The sequence below is a fragment of the Podarcis erhardii genome (genome assembly GCF_964252035.2).
Source record: "Podarcis erhardii genome assembly, chromosome: 7".
Taxonomy (NCBI): Eukaryota; Metazoa; Chordata; class Lepidosauria; order Squamata; family Lacertidae; genus Podarcis; species Podarcis erhardii.
This window is the reverse complement of record NC_138511.1, coordinates 45,887,459-45,912,400: the sequence shown is the minus strand read 5'-3', so window position 1 is coordinate 45,912,400 and position 24,942 is coordinate 45,887,459. Positions and strand designations below refer to the sequence as shown.

Sequence of the window (24,942 nt, the reverse complement as noted above, 5' to 3'; positions counted from 1 at the left end):
TGCTGCCAATCAGCAAAGACAATACAAAGAAAGTTGGAACAAGGGTCTGACTTTGTGTGAGGCACCTTCCAATGCTCCTATGAAGCTTTTACCATGTTAAGGGTCACCAGTGCTATCAGAGGACTTGACCGCCCATGCTGGATTTGGAGAGTGTGAGAAAACATACTTTTAGGCCACAACTGGAGAAGATAGGGCTCTTTGAGACTACAGAAGCTGGTCAACCTGATTAAAGCTACAGTAAGGGTGTTATTTGATAGCCAGAATTTGCAGTTTGTCGTCTCATCAAAGATGGTTAAACAAAGGGGTGTTGTGGGAGAAACACTTTATGTACTTTAGTGCCATAATAAACCTGTTAGTATTTTAAGGTGCCTTAGTATATTTGTTGTTTTTGCTGCTACAGAGGAAGAAGGTGACCTTCCCAGAATTCCTTGTTCCTGTAAAACAGTTGCTCTTCCAGGATAACCACCTGGAACAAAATTGTAGAACCTCAGTAGTGTGAGGAAGCTCCAGGGCAGGCACATGCTAGCCAAGAATGTTAAAGCTTGTGGGCTCCTGCTGTTCAGGAATGGGAAGCCTGTGGCCCTCCAAAGGTACTTGCATTCCAGTTTCCAAACTGCTCTGGCCAGCACAGCCAATGGTCTGGGATGATGGCAGCTGTAGTCCAGCAGGAACTGGAAGGCCACACCTTCTTCAGTTAACACTTCATCATTTTGGGATGAGGAGTTTTCTAATTTTGCCCCTTTGCATTGCAAGCCTCCAATCACTTTTTGCTATAAAACTGAATATTACTTTGTCCCCACTTCTCATACAGATCAGAATCCCAACATGCTGGGGTTCCGCTTATGCCCACTTTAACTTTCGGCAGCCTACACTGAGTTCCCTAGCAACCTGTCCCATCCTCACTCACCCGTCATCATCTGAATCTTCTGTATCAGAAGCATTGAGGAAGCTGAAACTCTCCAGAGCGTGCTCTACCGTCAGACTGGTGCTAGAGGCCCGACTCAGGCACACACCCTGCTTTTGCTGTGGGATGAGGGGAAAGAAAACAAGAATCACTTTGTCTACTCTGGCAGCTGTTTCCTATGTCTGCCAGCAAAACACTCTGGGCCATGAGAACAAGCCCTGATCACCTGTGCTTCTGTGGTTGCAGCCGCTGTAGCTTCGAGAAGCGAGAAACTCTGAACAATTTCTAAGGGGAAAGTTGTAGGGAGGGGACATCTTCTAATCTCATAAGTATAAAAGCATAAGAAAATGTCAAAAGCAATATTTGGGCAATAGCTTTTATCAGAAAAACCAAAATGTCACAAAACTTGTGTGCAAGCTTTTAAGTTCTCCAGAACTCTTTTAACAGGCTAGATGGTAAGCAAAGCTGGCTGGCCCAGGGGTGAGGGAGAAAGGGAGGGGGAATTAGGCTGAGAGTGAAGCCAGGGAAACTCCATCTGATCTCCACAGATAGAATGTGGAAGGAGGTGGCAGACATTCAGACTCATTTTCCTCAGGTGCCATGCAGCTTTCAAGTTGCACTTAACGATGCTGGGAAGAAGGAACATACCATATTTTTTTTTGCTTCTATATGTAAGGCAGAATTTGGCTTCTATGTGTATCTGTTTGTGGGCTGAGTGTTGGATTCTGTCAGTCAGGATGCGCCTTGGCAAGAGGATGAAAAAGGAAGGGACCCCGGACTCTAAAGGTGCTTCAAAAACTGTTGTTACATTTCGGGGGGGGTGTTCTTGTTTTATTATACTGTATTGTAGCTCTGCTTTATATTACATTGCAATGCATTTTATTACATTGTAGTTTCTCTGTTTTCTTTTTGTTATATACACATATTGCTATTTTGTTAACTGCTTATGTGCATCTGCAACAGTAACTTCACCAGACAGGGTGGGAACACAAGAAAGGATTTGCAGTGGTCAGGGAGCGAGGCTTCAGGGGTCCAACAAATTATTCTTTTGTTCTTCCCTATGGTTGGCACAAATTATGCAAACAACAACAAGCAAATATGCACAAAGTGAGGTTTGTTTGCACAATTCACACAAGTTCCAGAATTCAGAAAAGTTTGGTTAAAACATTTTATTTCAGCTCTAAATATACACAGATCCAGGGATGCTGTCCTTCCCCCAGCCATGGTCTTCTTCACCCCCTCTCACTCACCAAGAGAATCTCCTCTAGGTGCTTGAGCTCCTGCTCCAAGGTCTGTAGCTCAGGGAACTGGCCTCGGTAGTCATCTAGAGCAGAGGCCAGTGAGTTGATGGCCTCCTCCAGCCCGCAGTCCACAGGCTTGGGTTTTGGTGGCTCCAAGAGTCCCACTGGCTGAAGCTCCTTTGGGACCGGCAGGCTCAATGAAAGCTTGGGCTGTTCAACCTCTTGGGCTTGGGAGGCTGTGTCCTCACTCCCTTCTACAGTGGGAGTGGCCCCGTCAGGCTCAATCTCCTGTTCTCCAGCCTCTGTGATCTGAGTGTCCAGCACTGAGCCTTCACTTTGGGGCAAGGAGTTCGTTTCCAGCGGAGGCAGGTCCCTGGGACTGGAGTCTCTGGGGACAGTGCACTCCTTTTCCTCTGCCAATGGCAGGTCCACACTAGCTTCGCTGATCTGACTAAGAGTCCGAGCATAGGGCACATGTCCATTAGCCACAGCCACCTCCTCGCGAACGGCTGGTGGCTCTTTGTCTTCGGGTTGCGTAAAGGCAATTTCTATGGCAGGCGGAGTTGCCTGTACTGCAGGTTGCACAATAGGCCTGGGCAGTGTATGGCGGGCACTTCCAGACAGCTGTGGGCTAGAGGAATCATCCGAAGACTCTGAAGAGATGGACCAGGCTGCCCCATTCTCAAGCTCCTCCTGCTGCCGCAACATGTTCTGGAAAGAATGCAGCATAGATGAGACACGAGGGATGCACTGAGCATAGTGCATGTGTGAAAGCATGGAAACATCTGTCACTGCCTACACCCCTGCATAAACACCATCACTTCCTTCCACCACCACCCCACTCCTTTACTCTTCAGGCTCACTGAAGTTTCCTTATTTGTGCCCCTTGACCCCCTGATAAGCTCCATTGTTATACCAGGCTGCAACTGAGCTCCCTCTCTCTTCACTTGGCCAGCAACAGACACTTGGGAGATTGTGCCCTTTGGGTGGAAAGATGATGGGTATCAGAGAGACTGCAACTTTGGTAGGAGCAGGAAGCGCAAAATGTTGTTCATCATTTTGCGGCTCGGCTCCCCACTGGAGAAGACAGCTTGCCCAGGATGTGTGATGCTGCATCTCTTCCAGACAAAAGCAAGTCTCTGCTTCAAGTCTCAACAGTCTTGGAGACAAGACTCCAGGGCAGCAGCCCAGCTACTTGTGGGCAGTTAAATCAACCTCCCTTGCAAGTGGGGTTGGATCTAGAGCTGGCCAGGAGGGCCATCATTCCTAGTTCATGTTCTTGGTTTGCTGTGACAACTCAAGGTGCCCTCGACAAGATGGCAAGGCACCTGAGAAACATTTCAGCCCCTAACCATTCTCTAACAGGCTGCTTGGAGGAATACTGGCTTCCAGCCCTCCAGCCCAACCCTTTCTATTCAAAGCCCTTTGTACTTCTTTACATAGCTTCCACCACTCCTCCATACATCCACCACCCATGGATAAGGGCAGGGATTGCAGCCAAGATGAGACACACGAGTGATTTGTTTGTTTGCCAGGTCCCAGCACTGAGCCACATGTCACAAATCACATGGCAAATTATATGCCAATTCTATGCTAATCTTTGTGGCAGACAAGGAGGAAATCACTGTTTATTTCAGGTAGCACCCCAGATGAAGGAATGTTGCACAATTCCCTGAAGGTTACATTTCCTCCTTTCTTGAGATACCTGCTCCAGTTTGGAAATACCACAAATTACACAGAGGAACACGGGAAGCCACCTCATGCTGAGTCAGACCAATAGTCCATCTAGCTCAGTATTGTCTACACTTACTGATAGCATCTTGCCAGGGATAAGGGACAGTCCCAGCTGTACCTGGAGCTGCAAGGAATTGAACCTGGTACATTCTCTGGGCAAAGCATCTGAATTACCACTGAGCTACAGCCTGTACACACACACACACACACACACACACACACACACACACACGTCAGCTTGGGAGGCCTAGAGCAGGGAGGGGAAACCTGTCATCCTCCACATGTTCAACTCCCATCATAATTTACCATTTGCAATGCTGGCTGGGGATGATGAGAGTTGGAGTTCATCATCATCAACTGGAAGGTCAAAGGTTCCTCAATTCCTGGCCTACAGGGAGGCAGCTCTTCCTCAGCCACCAAATCCACCAGAAGGCAGCCATATGATGAATATGGGCAGCACATAAAAGGCTGGTATATTACAGAAGGCAAACTGGTGTGAGGAAGAAATCTATGACTACAAAAAGCAGGAGACAAAAGCCTGTATGATCCGCACCCTGCCTTCAGGGGCAGCACAAGGAAGCACACGATAGCCACAAAACACCACAATCTGGGAAGACAGGGGAAGTCCACTGCTCACTACTGCAAAGCGGCAGAGGGAAGGGGAAGATTCTGCAGTGAATCCACTTGTCTTATTCACAGCTCTGATTCAGGCCTTGAAACAGGAACCACAGACTAGCACACGGGAGACAGAGCACAGCTACATCTACATCAGGTGACTAGGCTAAGCTACAGGGCCAGCACTTACACAGCCCCGAGGTGCCCTTGTGCCGAGCTGCACTGAGGAGACGTCGCTGCATGAGCAGCTCCGCGGCAGCCTCTCTAGGAAAGTCTCCCGGAAGATGTCCAACAAGGCCCACCTGTGCTTGTGGGGAGCCTCCCGTGGCAGGCTCTTGAGCGAAGAAAGAGGCAACGGTCAGAACCAAAGGCTTAGCTCCATTACAACATGAGACTCACTTGCCTTACAGACAATCTGCTGGTGCTTCTCCCTGGCAATCAGGACCACTCTGGTTTCCATAACTGATCGATCTGCCAGTGTGGGGACACTGGTTAGAGTCTCAGACTGGGACCTGAAAGACCTGGGTTCCAATCCCTGCTCAACCATGATGCTCATTGGGTGACCTTGGGCAGACCACTGCCTCTCAGCCTAACCTGCTTCACAGGGTTCTTGTGGGGATTAAATGAGGAGGGAGAGAATGATGCACACCACCTTGAGCTCCTTGCAGGAAATGCTGGGATATAAATGCATTTTAAAAAATATATAACCTGACATTTCTCCTATCAACCAGATGTTGTCCTCTCCTTTCCTGTACTAATTTCCTTAGCTTCTTCAGCTCAAGACAAAGGCTTGGTTCAAATGCTAAAGTCTTGACTTGATAAACTATGGTTTCTTGGACTGAGAACAAGTGTTGACCCCTCCACTTCTCCCACATGCCTTAATGCAATACGTTCAAAGTAGGACTTGCTCTGAAGATGTCTCCAGCTCATATAGCATTGTGGCTAAAAGTTTGAGCTGCGATCCAGGAGGCTGCTGATTTTTAGCCACATCTCAGCCACAAACTTAGTTGGTGGGACTTAGGAAAGCTACAGTTCTCCCAACTAGGACCAGGAGTGTGGGTTTTGATTCCCTTCCAGGTTTTTTCCTTTGCACTCACATAAAAAGCCTGTTCACGCATAGATGGTGTATCAGGTGGGCTCTGGTTGTACGTGGAAAATCTCTTGTTGACTGTAGATGTCTTTGTCACAGTGCTAGCAGATGATGGTTGGTCCTCTTTGTCAAAGGGGCTGGTGAAAAGAAAGCAGAGTGCTCAGAGAGAAAAGTGAACCACCCCTCCTGTACACTAATGTAAGAAGAGAAAGGGAGGGTCATACATTATTAAATCCTCTTGGGGAGTCACCATCCAGAGCAGCCTTTCAGATGTTTTGGACCACAGATCGCATTGGTCCCAGTCAGCACGTTATACTTGCCATGGGCTGTTGGGAATTGTAGTTCAAAACACCTGGAGGGCACTAAGCTGGGGAAGGAGGATCTATAGTACCATGGTCCTAGTTCCCTCACTTACCAGGCCCTTCCCTTCAGGTTCTGTAAGATCACAAGCTTCCTTCCCCAAGAGCATTTCTAACACAGCTCCACAACAGAGAAACTCAATAAGCCTCAAGAGAATAACTCACTTCCAATTAACCTCCAGGCTCAGCTTGATGGTGCCCAGGTCATTGATATCTACTGCCACGACCTGGGGCAGTGCTGCAAACAGGTCCTTCGTTTCACAAGAGACGTTCCCCACCACCACATGACTGGCCAAGCTCTTCAGCTCTGTTACCTGGGAGGAGAAGGAAGAGTTGAGGCCCAGTAAGCCTAGGAAATGAATTGTCTTTCCTGTGACAGGGGCCAGCTGCCCAGAGTGGCACCAGATACCTTGATGGACAGGAACTCTGTAATGAGGGGCAGGAAGATCATCTCCTCACTGTCCCACACTTGCTTGCTGTTTGCCTCAATGCGGCCCCGCAGCTTCCACCGCTGGCGCCCATATCTCATGAAGATCTGCCACAAGGAATAAGAGAATTCAGATCAACTGGATGGACGTGAAACAAGGTGTGCACCCTATTAGAGCTGGACAAGAGCTAATGCAATCAGTGCTGGGGGACCAGATTCCCCTCCAACAAGCTGTTCGGTCAACTCCAGTTCATCTAGTTTCCAGGACCCAAGCCCCTCCCTCTCCACATGTTCTGAGCCCATCTCTAACTCACAAACCTCATATTGGTCTCCAGCACAGAGCCTAGCAAAGCCAGCCAATCCTGCAAGAGGGGGGAAAAATGTCAGTGCCTCCGTCATGACCCCACAATTTTGCTGATCCACATAAATGACAAGAGGTGTGGGATAGGGTGCAGATACATGTTTAGGAGGTAAACTTGCAGTTGGAATTTCATATATGGGATCTGGTGTAAAACACATCCGCTTTCAAGAAAAAGGGTTAACCCTCCCACCCACTCAGGGTTATGCCCTCCCCAAAGCTGCTTTTCATGTTACAAAATGGCCACCAGACATCCCTTTGTATATGGCATATTGTTTTCCTTTCTGTACCTTTCATCTTGATGTGAAACTCTCCCAACTGACTCTCTAGTTCACTCTCCAACAGACACATATTCTGGAAGGGGAAGAAACCAAACAACTGCCCATTAATGCCGCCAACACAAAGCCTGGTCCCCATTCCACCATTTCCTTCCTCCTCCCTCAGTACCAGGCCATCTTGACTCACCTCTGTGTACTCTTTGTAGCCCTTGCTAGCCTCAGCCAAGCTCTCACGTGCCTCCTTGCTGCCAGGTGAACCAGCTGTGTAGGCCTTGACCATGTTGTGGGCTCCATCCCGAAGCCGCCGCTGGATGCAGTAGGCCTCATAAAGCTCATCTATCTGTTAGAAAGTAAACCACAGAGCTAGGATGAGGGGCTGTAGGGGATGCTTGGCAAAAGTTTGGTTGCCACGAACTCAGATCAGCGGAAGCATTCAATAGGGTCTCAAATTTCAGTGGCACCCTATGCAAACCCAAAATTTGGTGTGTGTCCCCCACCTCCCGTCTTCCATTCAACATCAAAGTTGTAGCCCCTGAGGCTCTGCACCCAGTGTGACCAAACCAGCCACGCTTCCCTAAATCCTCTTCTGCTCCCACCATAAAGCAAAGGTGGGAAACCTGTGGCATTCCCACTATTACTGGACTCCCATTAGGCCCAGCTAGCATGAGTAAAGGTCAGGAATGATGGGAGCTGGGACCCAGCATAACCTAGAGTGCTACAGTTTCCCCACTACAGATATGAAGTGCTCTATGGAACACAACAGACTCCTTTGCTTGGAACGTCGGTCCCCTACATAGCTATCTGCCTCACGGCGAGACTATACAAAATGAGCAAATATATACAAACATACTTAAACTGCATAATATTCAAAGGTAACAGAGTTCAGCTTTTCTCAGTACAGAAATTCTGTTTTACAAGCTGAGAAGCAGCTGGTACCTTGCTAGCGTGAAACTCCAGACGGCGCAGAAACCGCTCAATCGACTTGACTTGCTGTGAAACAATAAAAGGAAATCCCATTAGACAGGAATTGGAAATCCGACTGACTAAGTAGTGAAGGTCCCAGAAATCCTCTACGTTCCCAGCTTGCGCAAGAAAGGATTGGGGTCTTTCCATTTGCAATAGATGTATTATTGGTGCTTACAGGCTAAACCGATTCCTTTGCTGATCTGTTTTAGAGCAACAAGTTCCTGATATGTATCTTCATTGGCAAAAGAACAATATTTAAAGCTAGGCAGATATAGCCTAGCTCAGGTTAATCACTGGGCAAGTGGCCAGGGTCCTTCCATCTGGCTGCTGTTTTATGGGCAAGAGGAAGTCATTCAGGGTTGAAAGGCAGGGGTAGGAGAAACTGGCAAAGTTGCTTACTTTTAGGCACCAAGCAAAAAGCTGGTTGGTTTGCTCCCACTTTCAATGCTTCCCTCCTACTTTTAACAGAAAGCACATCTTAAAAACATGCAACTCCTTTTCTTTTTTAAAATCCATCCAATTAGAGGCCATCACTACATCATATCAGATATGCCCATGAAAAGAGAAGTCCAGGTCAGCAGACTGTAAATAAAAGGGAGGCCTGGAAGTGCTCATTTCTTCTCTCATTTTTTAACTCAAAATTTTGGAACCACGCATCTGCCCTTCTCTGCCTGCCCAAATGCAGCATCCTTTCACCAAGCAAAGCTGACCCCCAAAGAGAAAGCTCATTTCCTGTGCTTTTTGTTGCTTAGGGCAGAGTGCAGGATGCATATACATTATTTTTTGCTCTATAGGACCCACCGGACCATAGGACACATAGGTGAAGGCACCCTGCTGCCCTGCAGAGGCTTTGCGCAGCCAACCCCAAGCTAGAACAGCGAAACGGAGCACTGCACAGCGCTCCGTCTCCCTGTTCTGGCTTTGGGCTTAGCCGCGTAGCCTGCATTCGCTCTATAGGACGCACACACATTTCCCCTTAATTTTTAGAGAGGGGAAAGTGCGTCCTATAGAGCGAAAAATACGGTAAGTTGTAATGAGGACTAGCCCATGGCTGTTCCCCTCCCAGTTACCACATTTAGCAAATATACTGGTTTCCTTGATGTCATGCACCGGGAAGAAAAGAGATTAGAAACTAACTTTGAAACTTCATCATTTTGACGTTATCATTATTATTTTGAGATTTCATTATCTATTTAAAAGATAAATTAGCTACCCCTTTTCCTTATGTCTCTAGCATATTTATTTTTTATTTTTGCCTTCAGTTCCTCAAGGAAACTTCTTGGAAAAGAGCAGCTTCAGCCAAGGCATGCCTGAGTTAAAACTGAAAAAACTGCCCCCTTGATTTCTTTATGTTCTCCTGGCCCCACAACCAGAAGTTACTGCTGCAGCTAATACACAGACTAACCTCAGGCTGGAGATAGGCAAATAGTTTTTATAAGAGAGTTGCAACTGGCTCAAGAGAGATTTCGCAAGGTATTTACCTAATGGTATTTCTTTTATTCACTTCATGTCTCACTGAACAGGTTTTGCATGTTTTTGAAACAATGCAAAGTCTTGCAAGAACTGTTTATCAGATGCAAAAGAGCAGGATAGGGTGTTTACATCCACTCTTTTGTTGACGATCCTACTCTTTTGATATGAAAGTAGCAATACCTGTCTTGGAACCACTTTCCACCCTTCTCCAAGGTGGGGAAGTTATCATCTGCTCCACTATAAACCAAAAGCAACCTCAAAGGCTGCCAGTCTGAGCCAAGGAAGGGCCAGCAGGGTGCAGGAGAAACTGCTTGACTCTTTATAGCCACTGTACAAAGCTCAAAACAGACCTCCCCACGCTTCTTCCCCCACCCCCAGTATATCTTCCCCTGCATTTGAGAAAGCAGCTGAAGGGATCAGAAATGCAGGATTAAGCATTCCTTCCTTCCCCTCTTCTGCTTTTGATTACGACTTCCGAGGCAGCTTTTAAAGAGAAACACAGTGAAAAGAGATGCAGAACTCCTGCGTCACATCTAGTTTGGCTCTTAAGGCAGTTGGCCAAACAAAGGATTCAGGAAGTGACATCTGAAGGAAAGCAGCAGAAGCAGCAGGAGAGAAGCATCACTGAAGTCAAGTAACTTGACTTTCTGTGCTAGCAAAGGCAGGGATAAGAGATGCAACCCAAGGCCCAGACGCTTCAATGTCTTGCATCCAAGGGATACAGAACTCAGCGGGTTGGCAAGCCCTCCCCCACCCGCAATCCAGGGCAAGCACAATTTCCTTCGCAGCATGCCTTACCTTATCAAGATCGTACAGAAAGCCCTAGAGGAGAAAACAAGGAGAAGGTGAAGGTTAGGCAGAGGTCAGAAAAAAATGATTGCTGAATACACAGCCCTGCTGGATTAGACGAAAGGCCTACTTAGTCCAACATCCAGTTTCCCACAGTGGCCAGCCAGATGCCTATGGTAATACCACAAGCAGAACATGAATGCAATGGCCTTCTCCTGCTTATGATCACCAACAAGTTGTATTCAGTAGCACACTGCATCCCATATTGGGAGATAAAATCCATTCATCACAGATCAATTGCTACTGTTATCCTTCTCCCCGATGAAGTTGTCAAACACCATTTTCAAGTTGGTGGCCAGCACCAACTGTTCCCAAAAAGCATGTACAGTATATGTGTCCCAAGAACTGTCGTCTGCCCCATAGCTGTAGGGAAGCACCCTCAGGATCAGAACTGCTGAGAGGCTACAAACATGGCAGAAGCCAATGCTGAGTGAGAGGGCAAAGGCTCCAAAACAAACAGTATCAGAAGGCTCCTTCCCTGACCTGTCACAGTCTCTCTACTATTGCCAGTCCTGCACTCTGGGGAGAATGAAGTGCATACACTGAGGGCAGGAATGCTTTTAGTTGGCACCAACCCTCCACTCACCAATCGAGAATTCCTCTTGGACTCGCGGATTTGGGTGCTCAGCTTCTCCAGCTCCAGCTGGTGCACTTCCAGATAAGCACTGTTAGGGGAGAAATGGGGTAAGCAGAAGCAGCAGGACTCTTCCCCTTTAAGTAAAGAGCTATGGGGAGACAGCATCCCGGCCACTCTTTCAAACTTCTACAGGATGTTATCCTTGGCAGCAAGGACCCAAACAGAATCCTTGCTTCCAGATTCCCAGGAGGCTGTGCCCAGTTCAGCTGTGTCCAGCAGAGCTTTCGGTTCACCAGCTTCACTGAGAAGGCTAGTGGTATAGACTAAGGTTTAAGCAAACATACTGTGCTACTTGCCTGCATGTACCCTCATTGACTCAAACATACATTTGGAGAGTTGGTGGGGAGAGGGAATATGCAGGTACGTAGTGCATTGTTGTGTGGGAAGAAATATTATACTGTGTGTGTATAGAGGGAGGCAGGGCAAAAAACTATCCCACCCTCCACAGACCAGTTTTGACAGGTGGGAGGGGCCTGAGAAAGTTGGTTGGGGCTGATGGGAGTTGTAGTCCAAAACATCTGGAGGACACAGGGCTGACAAAGGCTGGGGCATACACATGTTAGTTATGGTTATGGTTAGTGTTTGTTATGATCACTGGGCAGCTGGCACCCCACCCCTTTGAGATCTGGGTTCTATCTACCAATGTTGGGTTTGTACTGCTAGTGAGTTTGCATTCCAACATTCATTCTAGGGAGCCTCAAACATCAACATGTGATAGAAAGATGGCATTAAACAATTTTCAATGAAGCAGGCACCATAGGTTAAGAGGGTTTCAATGAAACCCAAGCCATAGGTTAAGAGGGTGGGACTTCTGGCAGCAGCATCACTCACGTCAGTCCCTTCTTCAGTGCTTCGTACACTTCGTCGAGTCGCTCCGGCTGGGGCACCTTGGGTGGAGGGGATTTGTGGGACATTGAAAACATCCTACTGACCCTGGAGCCAGACTTCCTGGAGACCGTTGGGGTGCTGAAGGCAGGGAAATTCCTAAAAAAATAAAAATAAAAATCCTCAAGCAAAGCATGACGTCATGGAGCCGGGCTGACTCTTAAAACAATGGAGTGAGTGTACCCATGTGGGGGGGAGAGCTTTGACTCACAGTGCAGAGCACCTATCACAAAAATACATGCACTCAAGAGGAAGCTTTCCACACCACTGCTGCTGCTTAGAGTGAATGCTAAAAGCACAGAAAATGCTAAAAAACCAACTCACAGTAAAGATCATTTTCCCACACTTTATACCCTGAAAGTGGGTCACTGGGACTGCATGAACCGGATCCCTTATTGTAATATGGACTACCAGGAACAAAAGGGGAGGGGGAGAACCACAGAGCACCAGCAACTCTGCACAGTGCCATTTGGAAGTGCACTTCTAAACCCTTTAAAGTATATGTCCAGCAGAGAACAGCATGCAGCACTTCACAAATGCTATCCTAAGGAAGATGATCCTTACTCAAAGAGTAGTGCACATGCCTGAGTATTGTCACAACTCAGATCAGATTGTTTTGGTAGAGTCACCCAAGTATTCCATGTACCCTAGTAGAGGGGTAAGGAACTTGATCTGTCCAGTGGGCCAGATCCTTATTTACCCTAGCCTAGCAGGCCAAATCTGATATGTGAGCAGGGTGCCCCAACTGTCCAATCATCAGGACTTCAAGACAGTACACAGGGCTTGCAAATTCTCTGAAGTGCCACTGATTAGGAGGGTTGATCAGCTGATGGGCAACAAGTCCAAGCCTACTTTTTGCAGGTATCACCTGCACGATGGAGTTCTGCATGGGGAAGTTGGTTGCACAACTGATCCAGCCACAATTCTACCTGCCCCATAACTAACATGACATATGTTGTCAGATGTGGGGAAGGAGGTCATGGTTTGAGAGAAATAATGCATGCCAAATTGGAACCTGCGCCAGGACAAATTTGGCCCACAGGCTAAAGACTCCCCATCCTGCCCTAGTGTATAACTGAAGAATCACAATGAACTCCTGACTCTTGAATTTCATTCTCTCTTCTTTTCTCTTCCAGCTAAAATGAAACCCTGTTTTCTCTCAAACATGTGCTAAATTTGATTCTAAGCAACACTGACTAGTTTAATGGGCATGGCTGTTACTGTTAAATTGATCCCTGCACCCCCTAAAATAGATTATTTTATTCAGGCTCCAAATTCTTGCTGCCAGATTAATATCCCATGCTATTTTGGGAGTTACTGGTCAATCTTTTATTGCTACAACAGGAGCAGGGAACCCTTAGCCACCCATATGTTGCTGGACTACAGCTTCCATCATTCCTGACCACTGACCATTCTGGCCGGGGCTGATGGGATCTGGAGTCCATAAACAACCAGACAGCCACAAGTTCCCCATCCTTGTGCTGCAGGAATAGTCCCAAGTCTGGGAGATGTGTGAAATGGAGGACTGGAACTAAGAAAGATGCCTTGCTGTTAGGAAGCTTTAGACAGCTGACCATGACAGTGTGTCTTTTGCAGTAACAGATAACGAGTAGGGAAGTACATGCTTATCACGTTCATGACATTTTTGCTCCTGACAGAGGTAAGAAGGAAGAATGGACAAGTGTTGATAGCAAAGGAACATAGGAAGCTGACGTAGCAGGTCAGACCGTAAGTCTGTTTAATCTGGTACTGTAAACCCTCATCTATGGCAGCTCTCCACAGTCTAGGCAAAAGCCTTCCACCTCACCTGCTATTTTATCCCTCCAACTGGGGATGGCAGGGATTGAACCTGGGATGTTCTGCATGCAAAGCAGACAGGGCAATAGTAAAGAATCCCAGATACAGTAGGTTGTGGGTGAAAAGCCCAGTAAACCTGGACATAAGCAGCAGCATGCTAGGAGCTGAAGACCAGCACTCATTAAGAAGTTCAGAGGAGACCAACAAAACAAAACAAGAACCCCAGAACAGGACCAACATGGCTAGTTGGAATTGGGGTGTGAAAGAGAGCCAAGCAGAATGGCCGAGGATTGGTTCTTAGCCCAACAGCTTCATGATCCAGCATTGGCTTTTATACTAATTTTGCCTATGGCACTTAAAGGCTTACACCAGCCCCTGACTGGTACTCTTGAAAGACTTGGAGGCAGGTGAAGAGATGAACAGAGCAGGAGACTGAAGCCAACTGGGAGGCACTGGTACTGTACAGCATGAAGTAATATTATCTTTCAACCAACCCAATAAGCCTCTAATATGGTAGTCCTACCTAGATCTCTGTTTTTCATGGAAATAACTTGCTACCTTACTTCTATAAGTACTAGGAAGCCTGTAACTTCTTTTCAAAGGCTTAGGTTTTTCCATGATCCTTCACAAGCAACAGTACGGTACTTTGTAGGCTCCACTCCCTTCAAGGGTAAGAAACACAAAATGACTCCAACAGCTGGAATTCTGATATCAGCTCTAAACTTTCAAAACACAGCAACTGACAGAAATGAGGATTCCAAATGTCAACAGTCTCTGGGTTGAGATGGCAACCGTCGCTAAGCCAACAGGTATTGCTTCTTCACAGATGTTCCAAGCTCACCAGCAGAAACGTGAAATGTTATATCTGGAGCAATTCTGTGCTGCAAAAATGTTTGCTGATTTGAAATACTGATTTACAGAATTGTTCTACACATTGAGGAAGTGATTAAAGAAATCTGATGTTATGGATTTTGACACTCCTGTGCCTTCTGCCTCACTCTGACCTAAACCTAAATGTTCTAGCACTGCCCATGGGCAATAAGGGCACTGAGTATGGTGGGCTGATGGCACTTGTTTGCAGGCCTTCCCTCCCTCTGTTTAATTACTGCAGAAACAAGAGCATTCACCATCAAGTGGAACTTCCGTTGCATCTAGCATGGCTCATTTTGGTCAGTACTTCAAGAATCCAGCCTCACGTATTCAAGTTCGCCAAGGAAAAAATTATCCACTTGCCAAATGTTCCTACAGAAAGAAATAAAAGGGCCTTCTAACATGTGGTCTCCTTGTTTATGTTATGGACTGGCTTGTTAGTCAGATTGCATCCTACTCCTTCCTCCCACAAGGGATTCTGCTCCTGCTCTAAACCAGTGGTAATGAAACACAGAACTGTCTTAGGAGTGCATTCACTAGATAAACAAGTTGTTTTCAAGCATTCTTAAAATGGGGCAAGCATATCAACACCTCATCACCCCACCCAACAGGCTGAAAGGTGACTATCTACAGACCTTGCGCATTTTGGTGCCATACCCAGCTTTCAGAAAATTCCACCTTTTCACATGCTAAGAAGCACTCTCCACCCAGACAGCAGATACAGCCACAGATTGACTGTATGGTGAAAGAAACTATACTTCTGAAAAGCTTGGGATTCCCAAAAGCTTGGTGATACCTCCCTCTTACTGTGGGGATGCACAGCCTCAAAATCAGAAATGGCTCAGATGCACAGCTTGTAACTACTAGAAGCTGTGCATTCAATGTAGTGGGCCCCAGCCTGTGGAACTTTCTTTCAGCTGGGATGGGACATACAACCTTCTTGCTGAATCTCCAGTCCATGACTAAGACTTTCCTGTTCCAGCAGGTATTTTAAGGTAGCGTTCAGTTTTATGATCAATTTTATAGACCTATTTTCTGTGGATTTTTTTTTTTATGTACACCACTTAGAAATTCAAATAATTAGGTGGTATGTGGATGTCTTAAACAAACAAACAAACAACATAGGGAATAATTATGGCAATTTATATAGGTAGGGGTGCTTCCTGAAGCATCTCTGGAGCAAAGGCACTGAGCGAATACACCTGCTACTGCAAAGTAAGAAGCCAGCCACTGTTCTTGCTGAAGTAATGTCCTATGTTATGAACAAAGCTGTGTGCATTTCAGCTTTGTTATTTTAAAGTAAGTATTTCATGTCCTGATGGGAATGAAGCTTAAGAACATGTGGTCAGTAGCAGTACCTCAGGAGATTTGAGGGGAGGCTGAAACAGACATCCAGTTGCCAGGGGATTGGATCATTTTGCATATTCTAGCCCTTCCACTATAACTAGCTGAAACAAAATACATTATGCACAGTAAATTAAAATGTATGTACAGCAGCATGACTCTCAGTCCTGGGTGGGATGGGAAGGCAATTAGCCATTTAAGCATCACACACCACCATTCACCTTGTTCTCCGCATGCTCCAACTCCCATTTCCACCCAGGGAGCTTTTTCTGGGCCTACCTGAAAGATTTGTCCTGAGTGGAGTTGACGCCAGCGAACGATTGGCTCCTATTGATCCTGACCACCAGGCTGCGCCGCTGGGGCCGCACTGAGAGTGACATCGTCGAGCTCCACCTGGAGGGACGCCCTGCGGAGAGAACAGAAGAGCATGGCATCAAGGACAAAGTGGGGGAGCAAAAGGAAGCATGTCAGGGAGCAATGTACAGGGAGAGGAGAGGGAGGAGGGAATCAAAACTGCAGGAGGTGGAATGACTGTGGGAAAAGCACTTTTTAAATGTAACCAAAACAACCACTGAGTCATAAGTTTATAAAAAGCAACACCCCTAATTACAATGATACACAAAAACAATAGACTTAGCTGAGCTACAACTTCTCAGAAAATGAAGAGAAGGATCAAAGTTATGATCAATAAGGGAGGCTCATAACCCAGCTGCCTTGCAAAGGGCTCCTGTGTAGCTCATTCCTCAACCTCCATTTGCTAAAACACAACCTGGAATATCACACACACAAATCTGCCTTGTACCGAGTCAGACACATAGTTATGGTTTTATTATGACCAGCAATGGCCAAGGCCTGATATCTACTGCATTCCTTTAAACTGGAGCTGCTGGCAATCTCTTACTCTTCCACCAAGTATAGCAACACCAGGTTAATACAGTGGAGGGTGATGTACTGGGAGGTCAGTCCACTGTTTTTGAAAGCAGTAGGACCTTGCCTATACCACTTCTCCACTCACAACAGCTGCCGAGTCAATTGACACCCCCACACCCTCCCCCCAAGTCAGGGCTGAAGAACCTGCAAGCCTCCAGATGTTGATGGACAACTTGCATCATCACTGACCATGTTATCTGGGGTTGATGGGAGCTGGAGTCCAACAACATGTGAAGGGCCACAGATTCCCCATCCCTGCCCCAAATGCTATCCCACTCGACGAATCTACCATGGGAATAAACAGACAAGACTACCTTTCCTCTGTTCTAGATCCTTCAGACCAGGTCTTATTTTTGAGAGGAGGCATTGTCCCATATCAAACACTGAGTAGAGGGCAAAAGTGTATTGTCCAAGTGCTGGAAGCAACAGTCTCTCCAGAATTGACTGTCTAAGTGTCCTTCCTTCACGATCACTCGCTTGCTGTTTACAGGAGAACTAATACAGTTGCACAAAAGGGCCATGCTTGATTTTTAAGGCAGAGGTGAGGAAACTCTGGCCTGTGGGCCAAATAGGGCCTCTTAGGCTTGTCAAGCCCCACAGTGGAATGCCCTATGCCCTTGAGTGCTTTTATCTGGCTGGAATGTGTACTTGAACTGTGATAATACTTCTGGCCTGCCTGGATTCTGGATGGAGATGTATTTCATGTGTTTGGGGCTGAATATGTAGAAACCTCTGGCTTTTTTTGTAGCTGAAATGCAACTTGCTGTACAAAGGTAAGAGTCACATCCTTTGTTCCACCAACTTTCCCCACCAGCATGTGGCCCCCAGAAGTTCACCCATGGTGGAATGTGGCCTTCAGGCTAAACAAAGTTCCTCACTTCCGAGAGGAAACCCATCTCTTGTTGCAACTGTTCACCTTAGGGATTTTTAGTGGAGCTTTGTAAATCAATTACAAATGTCACCAGCCTACCTATTCACATATGTTAATCATTTGTGGTTTAGTGAAAGAGCCTGAAAGGAAAAAAAAAAAAAAGGGCAGAGGAGGGAATACACAGAACTGCCCCATACTCCAGCTGGCTATTTTCTGTACACAACGGCCTTTAGAAATCCCCAATCAACCTTGTTTCCTGCACATTTATTTAAATATTTATAAACCACATTCTTAGCCAAAGGTGGCACCCCAAATTATGCCAAATTCCAGAGGGTGAGCTGTGTGTGCTGCAGAAAACACACAGTCTTGTTGCACCTTGAAGGACTGGCATATTTATATAAACCAAGATCTGCCAAGATCAGAGAGCCCACAATATCCAATTTCATAGCTTGTTGAGGACAAGAGGCAATGGTCCCTTGTCTCCTGAGCCTCAGGGAACTATTTCTAGTGTCTGGAATGAAACTAAACAGAATGCTTTGGAATGTCATTTGCTTAGGTAGGAGTGGTTTAGGTTTAAGACCATTAACTCAGATTTTCAAGAATTTACCAATAGGAGGGAGGGAAACCTGAGGATAGAGCTATGTATTTGGACCTGGAGAAGTTCAAATCTAAACCCAGGATTGGATCTTATAGAACAACACCACCATTAGAGAGTAAAAACATACACATGTAGCAGGCACCCACATAGACTTACTTCCTTTGGAAAAGAGCTGCAATATAATAAAAGGGGACTGGATTGCCATTGGATTGATATTCAGAGTTGCGTCCCTAGCCAGTCTAACCTGCAAATTTCCAATTCTTCTCCATCCACTGATTTTTAGTAGGTCATTGTGCTGTTTTCTATAGACTAGAAATATAAATCTTCTTTGACTTCTGATTTCTTCTAGGGAGAATTATTAAAATGTTCTTGCTAGGAGCAAGAAACTATCATGGCCTGAGATGAGGGCACCAATTCACCTTGTCCAGTGATTCTTAGGCCACAGCCCTGATGGCTTTTAGGTTGAGCAACAAAAATGTTTATTTTCCACTTGGCTCTTGCCTTTATTGAGATTGAAGGTTTTGATTCATTCTTCCTATTTTTTAAAAGTCATGTTTAACATTCAGTTTTAATTCTGTTATTGTTTAAACTGGTATTTTCTTTTCTTGCAAACTGATAGGATGTGTGTGTGTGCTAGGGCTGAAAACTGGTATAAAAGTGTTTTATATTGTTACGGAAAGGGGGGGGCATGTCTTCTTCACCTTCTTCTTCGCTACAATATATCAATTTATTTCCAATTGTCAAAAGGGACTAAAATCTATAAAATTCATAGAAAATCAGCGTGCCAGTTTGCTCAATTACTCTAGGACTCCATCACATCTCCCCTGTCCAGCATAATCCCTCAAGCAAAGTGTCAAGACCCTAATCCTTTCAAATTGTTCTGATCAGCCTTTCCTCCAGACAATGTCAGGTGGCAGACTATGCATATTTGAGACCATTGTCTTTTCATCCCCAGGAAGTGTTTATCTGTGCATATCTCCAGCTCTGCATATTCCCCCCTCCCTCCTCCATATGTTAATCTGTGCAACCCCTACCTTACTGAACTGCTGATCTGTGCGACCCCTACCTTACTGAACTGCTGATCTGTGTAAACCCCCACCCACCTGAAGTGCTAATCTGTGTAACCCCTCCACCTTCCTGAAGTGCTGATCTGTGTAACCCCACCTTTCTGTGATGTATTCATGACGTGTTTTGCACTGTATTCTGGGACATGGAGGGAGTTTCAAAAACTCATGTCACCCCTTTCTCACTGTTCAATCTCGCCTTGAACCTGTTGCGCAATAAACTTGGATCTTCTGCAGTTTGCTCCTGTCTCCGGCTGAGCTCATTTTCCTCCGCAGGGACCCACGGACTTAGTCCGATGAGCTGGGTGGCAGAGCAGCCTCGCACCCAGATTTTTGCCGTAACAGTTGGCGCCCAACGTGGGGCATGCGGTTCTCCCGCGTTGCTGACCGGGGGCCCCGAAATCTTCAGCCGGCACCAGGCCATTTTGCCTGGGAAGATCCTTTGGACCCCCGGCCATCTTCCGGGCGGTAATCGAAAGCCCCAGGAGTTCAGCCGGGGAGCAAAGAGGGATCCAGCCGGCTTATCATCATAGAAGACACGTGAGTATAAGGAAAAGGAAAAATCCAGTGCACTGGTGGGAAAGGGGTGGAAATCTCCTGGCAACTGAATTCTCTGCCCTCCTCTCTATCGCTCCTTCTCGCCTGTCTCTTGGTCCAATTGGTGAGAGAGACCGTGGACTGCTGCTCGACCCGAAAGGGGGGTTCTGAGCTCTATCTCTTTCTCTAAAAACCCTCCAGCCAGCCGCACCAATTGGGAGTCCGAAAGTAAGACGGAGAGACCCGACTTGAAAGATAGCCGACTCTCCGCAACGGGTATCCCAGTTGAAAGCAAGGGGCTGGAGTTCTTCTTCCGAACTTCCCGAGCGCCCTTACGGAGGGGGCAGGAAGGGGTCTTGCTTTCTGTATCAATCCCAGCCGCACTGGTCGGTGCCACGTAACACGTGTATCGTGCGTGAGCCCGCTTCCAAAAGCAAGGGGGATTTTCGGTTCGAAACTCTATCCAGGGATCACCCGATCTGGCACCGCACGGCGCGGGCGTTCAGTAGGGCCCCTTTTCCTGAGATTGACGATAGGTAGGAGGTTGCCAGGAGGGATAGCCCATGAGGAATTGGGCGGGATCGGCAGAGTGGAAAAGGACCCCAGGTTATTGACTAAGGAAATAGGAAGGAATACCGGATAGCTAGAGCTCTTTAAAAACCCTCTAAGGAAGTTGCCAAGCGACTAAAGACCCCTCTTTACTATAAATCCCGTATTAAGTATATCAATCTCCTAGATATACCAATCCTTACCACCCTTTCTCTTCCCTCTTTCTGTCTAGACACGCGTAAAACATAAAATGGGTACCCAGGCTTCCAAACGCGAGCGGGCTCACTCTGGGAAGAAGGCTTCTAGAAAGCCATCTCAGTCTCAGAAGGACCCTGACTCTCCTCTCCAATTTGTCATCACGTATTGGAAGACGATTCCTGGCCACAAATTATTATCGAAGCAAAATTAGAGAACCTCTGTTCTGAAATCTGGCCTGCCAGCACCGCCTCCGCCAAGCCCGAATTGCGTTGGCCGGCTGGTTAACTGGTGGTGTTTGAAGAGGCAAGGAGGCTCTTAAAACCATGTGGGACCTTCCTACTAATTTCACTTAATGAAGCTAAAGGAAGCAGCCCAACTCCTTGCAATAACCAACTAAAGGATGAGAGTATATATGTTTACATGTTGTCTGTTATGTGTGTTGTGTGTTAATACATATATGAGAATATGTGTGTTTACATGTTGTCTGTTATGTGTGTTGTCTGTTCCTTCTGTCTCTGACAGACTGCCTTTCTTAAGCGCGCATAGTTTAAACTGCAAGCTTGCTTCAAAATTTAATTTTTAAGGAAGCCATGCTGGACCTTATCAGTCCTAAATAAGACAAAATGAGAATGAAAGGTGCAAATGTTTACCCCACCTCGTGCTCTGCCGCAACTTTTCAGATTGTGAGTCTACAGTCTATTTTGGAATGTGAATGTTTCTAATGTTTCTGGAATGTGAATGTTTCTAATGTGAATTAGATGTTTCTGCTGCAAAAGCGTAGTCGAGCACAACTGCTCTCTCAAGCTAAAATGCAGTGTATTTATTTCATGAAGCACATGCCTATGAAAGTATGGTCTTCCTTCTAAGAAAATATCTGAGTCCAGTTTTAACTTTGATTTGGTTGGACAGAAGAGTTATTGTAAGGCTCCTGATATCAGGCCTCTTTTCTTAGAAAATGCCCCCCCCCCCCGTTTCATTCTGTCTCTTTCAGGGTTTTTTTTTCCTTTCTCTTCTTCTGTGCCAGGTAAATTTACTTCTGAGTAAGCTTCCTTTAAAGGAAACTGCAAAAGGGGGGGGGCATAGATTAGGTTTACTATTCCTCTGCAAATTCAGGAAAAATTGTCACTTTTGTATTCCCTTTAAATCAAATCTATGGCTGTTTTAACTATGCTTTATAAGAGATCCTCTCCCTATCTTAAGAAAATGTTCACTTCAATCTTTCTTTAAAGATCATTTGTCTAGGAACTTGCACTCTAAGGAACTTGCACGTCTAAGGAAGTAAACTCAAACTAATCTCAAGATCTGCTAAAGGGTTCTGTATAAAGTTGGGAATTTTTATTTTCTTCTTCCTTAGTACATGATAGGAGCACTGATTGTGCTCTCTTCCCCAGTAGTGCCTGTGTACATAAGTATGTGTGTGTAGTACAAATCTTGCTGTGAAATCTTGCTGTGAACCTTTTATTTTGGAGGGTTGGACTAGATGACCCCAGGGTCCCTTTCAACTCTCCCAATTTGTGGCTGTGTGGAAGGACATGTGTCCGCAAGCATTGCAGGGTAATTCTTAAATTCTGGTGTGGTGATGGAGTTGAAATTCAGCCTAGCTTTGCTCTTTAGTTTTAAAAAGGTGAGAGGTGAAGCTGTGATGTTTTGAAGCACAACTGGTAATATCAAGCATTTGAGTGATTACAGTGTTTATCATTTTGTTTATCATTTTGTCTACTATTTGAAAATCAGACAAATACATATGGGCCTTGACCAATCCTGTAAATAAAGGGGCAGGAAAATTTTGTCTGCAAATGGTAAGGCCGGAAAACTTAGAATGTTTAAAAAAAAAAATTAAAAATCCTATGAATTCCGACTCTCTGGCCATTTTTTCCCATATATAAGGGCGCGGCATTGTTCCACGAATGGCCAGAGGGATATTAGCCCTTTCCTGTACATAAAGGAAGCAGTCGCTTTGCTTGGGCTGAAATTGCTAGCTTTTGTTGGTGAATACTTCAATTGCTGAGTTTCTCTCTTTTGTTTTAAATCTAACCCTCTTTTAAAATCTACTTACCCTTCCCTTATTCAAATTCTAATTTTGCCAAAAGATGCAACATTTCAATAGTATAAAAGGTTTGCTGAGACATGAACTCCACACATGCACAGAGACTAGATCAGCAAGAAAAAAAAGAAAAAAAAAGAGGATAGGAAAAGAAATGAGAGAGAGAGAGAGGAAGGAGGGGGAACTGTAGAGGGGGGAGAGGAGGTTTATGTAAAACTTGGAACCATTGAGAGAAATCACCCTTAATGTGTCCCAAGTTTGAAATCTTAACATGCCAAATTCTTTTCACAGGTAAATATCAAAGAATTCCACCTCTCAATGGGATTTAAATCACAGACTTTGTTTGTGTGCATTTTAGGAACAGCATTTCCTGATAGGCTTCTCACATGAAAAAATTTTCCCTTTTAACAGGATATGTGAACCCCGATAACAAAGTGTTTGTCCCTTTTTCTCCCACAACAACTTTCTTTCTGTTCTGTGAAATCCCTGCTGTATTAACTTTCTTTCTGTTCTGTGAAATCCCTGCTGTATTAGTGACTTCCATCTCTTCGTGGCTTTGACACTTTTTAAGTTACAAATAATCTGTTTTCATTTATTTAATCCGTTTTTCCATGATGTCTATGAAGCTAATCGAAGCACAACCAAACATTGTTTGTGGAATGGTATTTGTTTACCTTTTGCCTGAGCATTTCTTATTAATTCTGTCATTTTGGCTAGTTCAAGGTACTTGCACAACTTTAAATTGCCATTCATTTTTTCTTGGTATTAAGTCATTTCCCAGTATTTTGCTGTTAACATTCTAGCCGATATGGTCACATCAAGAAACACTCTTTTATTTTCATTGTTACTTCAGATTTCTTAAAATTCTGTGTCTTAGCATTTATTTATTTTGGTTCCTCATAGGTCATTGTGTGTGTGTGTGTGTGTGTGTGTGTGTGTGTTTTATTATTATTTTAACTGTGTCTTTTAAGTCCACCCTGCCCTTACAGGATATCACTTCTACAAGTGTGTTATTACAGATCCAATGAAAGACTTCGCCACCACAACAGAAGACACCAAAGTTTCAAAGTGGTGTCTCTTTCAAAGGATATAGACTGCCGGGGGGAGTGGGGCTGACAAAGGGGGGTGGAGTTGAATTACAAGGACATTTTCTGACTTTTGAACCTCAAGATACATATATAAAATATCCCAATTGTCTCAAGATATGCAACTGATATTTAATTAGTTTGTTTTGTATTATGTGTTATTACGTAGGAATGTTGAAATGTGTCTGACAGTGTGTCATTTCCACAAATGGGGGGGCTATTTTGTGGCTATTTTTGTGTGTAAGTGTTTTATGTCTAATGTCTTATTCCTTACACCCCAGTGGAGGATCCTCATACATTTTATACCTTTTAACAGATCAGGATATTATGTAGTCCAATGTTTAGACTTAGATAAATTTATTACCATATTTCGTTGTTTCACCTGGCACTCTGCCAACTTCCCTGGGCTATTTTGTGGGTATTTTTGTGTGTAAGTGTTTTATGTCTAATGTCTTATTCCTTACACCCCAGTGGAGGATCCTCATACATTTTATACCTTTTAACAGATCAGGATATTATGTAGTCCAATGTTTAGACTTAGATAAATTTATTACCATATTTCGTTGTTTCACCTGGCACTCTGCCAACTTCCCTACCCATTTTAAAAAATGTGCTAAAACCCACTTTACCAAGGAGAAGCTTCTAAGATACATGAAGGTGGATATGCTTTGGTTTAGCAGGAACAGTTAAATTGACTTATTTCGACAAGTGCCCCTTTAAGAATGGTTTTCTTTTAACAGATTGGTTTGAAGAGTTGAGAACCATGGGGAAAGATAAATTCAAATTGGACTCAGTTTGAATTGGGCAAGTGTATCCAGGCTGCAATTAGCTTTTGGTCCTTAAAGTGCAAGTGAGCAACTTCCCATGACTGCAAGACCAATAATAAAACCCCATAGGAAGCCAAGGCAAGGACATTTCCCTCAGGACGTGTGCAAACCTGTGGCAGCTGTGGTGAGTGCCAGGCAACATGGTTAATATGAAAGCCCTAAGTGGATTCACCAGGGATTGCCACTACTGTGAGACCACAGAAAAGCTACCTTGACACCTGAGAACACAAAAATGGCATGGGACAAAGCAAACTGCATTTTTTTTCCAGTCAGTAGTGGACCTTCCTGCTAAATGTAAAGCATAGACCACTATTGAACAAAATACAACAGGTGTCCTTTTATGCGATATCCTATATCCAGCTATCTGCACTACTATACTTGCAAATGGCCTTAAGAGGCATGATTTGCAAGT

The 24,942-nt window shown here is 45.2% G+C and overlaps 1 protein-coding gene across 9 annotated transcripts in view; it reads right to left on the bottom strand.

Annotated features, from left to right (window-relative positions):
* Nucleotides 1-24,942, bottom strand: part of RIPOR1 (RHO family interacting cell polarization regulator 1) — a 105,804-nt gene that overhangs the window by 10,527 nt on the left and 70,335 nt on the right. For 7 of the 9 annotated variants that reach the window (XM_081871799.1, XM_081871798.1, XM_081871795.1 and 4 more), the window contains exons 2-14: nucleotides 16,107-16,233; nucleotides 11,763-11,915; nucleotides 10,881-10,959; nucleotides 10,244-10,267; nucleotides 7,943-7,996; nucleotides 7,194-7,346; nucleotides 7,019-7,082; nucleotides 6,689-6,732; nucleotides 6,353-6,478; nucleotides 6,109-6,257; nucleotides 5,592-5,721; nucleotides 2,155-2,856; nucleotides 908-1,023 (exon numbers count right to left, since the gene is read on the bottom strand). In XM_081871799.1, the coding sequence (XP_081727925.1) occupies nucleotides 908-1,023; nucleotides 2,155-2,856; nucleotides 5,592-5,721; nucleotides 6,109-6,257; nucleotides 6,353-6,478; nucleotides 6,689-6,732; nucleotides 7,019-7,082; nucleotides 7,194-7,346; nucleotides 7,943-7,996; nucleotides 10,244-10,267; nucleotides 10,881-10,959; nucleotides 11,763-11,915; nucleotides 16,107-16,207 (1,895 nt within the window). In that variant the 5' untranslated portion in view covers nucleotides 16,208-16,233. Of the gene's footprint in view, nucleotides 1-907; nucleotides 1,024-2,154; nucleotides 2,857-5,591; nucleotides 5,722-6,108; nucleotides 6,258-6,352; nucleotides 6,479-6,688; nucleotides 6,733-7,018; nucleotides 7,083-7,193; nucleotides 7,347-7,942; nucleotides 7,997-10,243; nucleotides 10,268-10,880; nucleotides 10,960-11,762; nucleotides 11,916-14,136; nucleotides 14,301-16,106; nucleotides 16,234-24,942 lie in introns of those variants that run through there. The other 2 variants (XM_081871802.1, XM_081871801.1) reach the window with 2 other exon arrangements.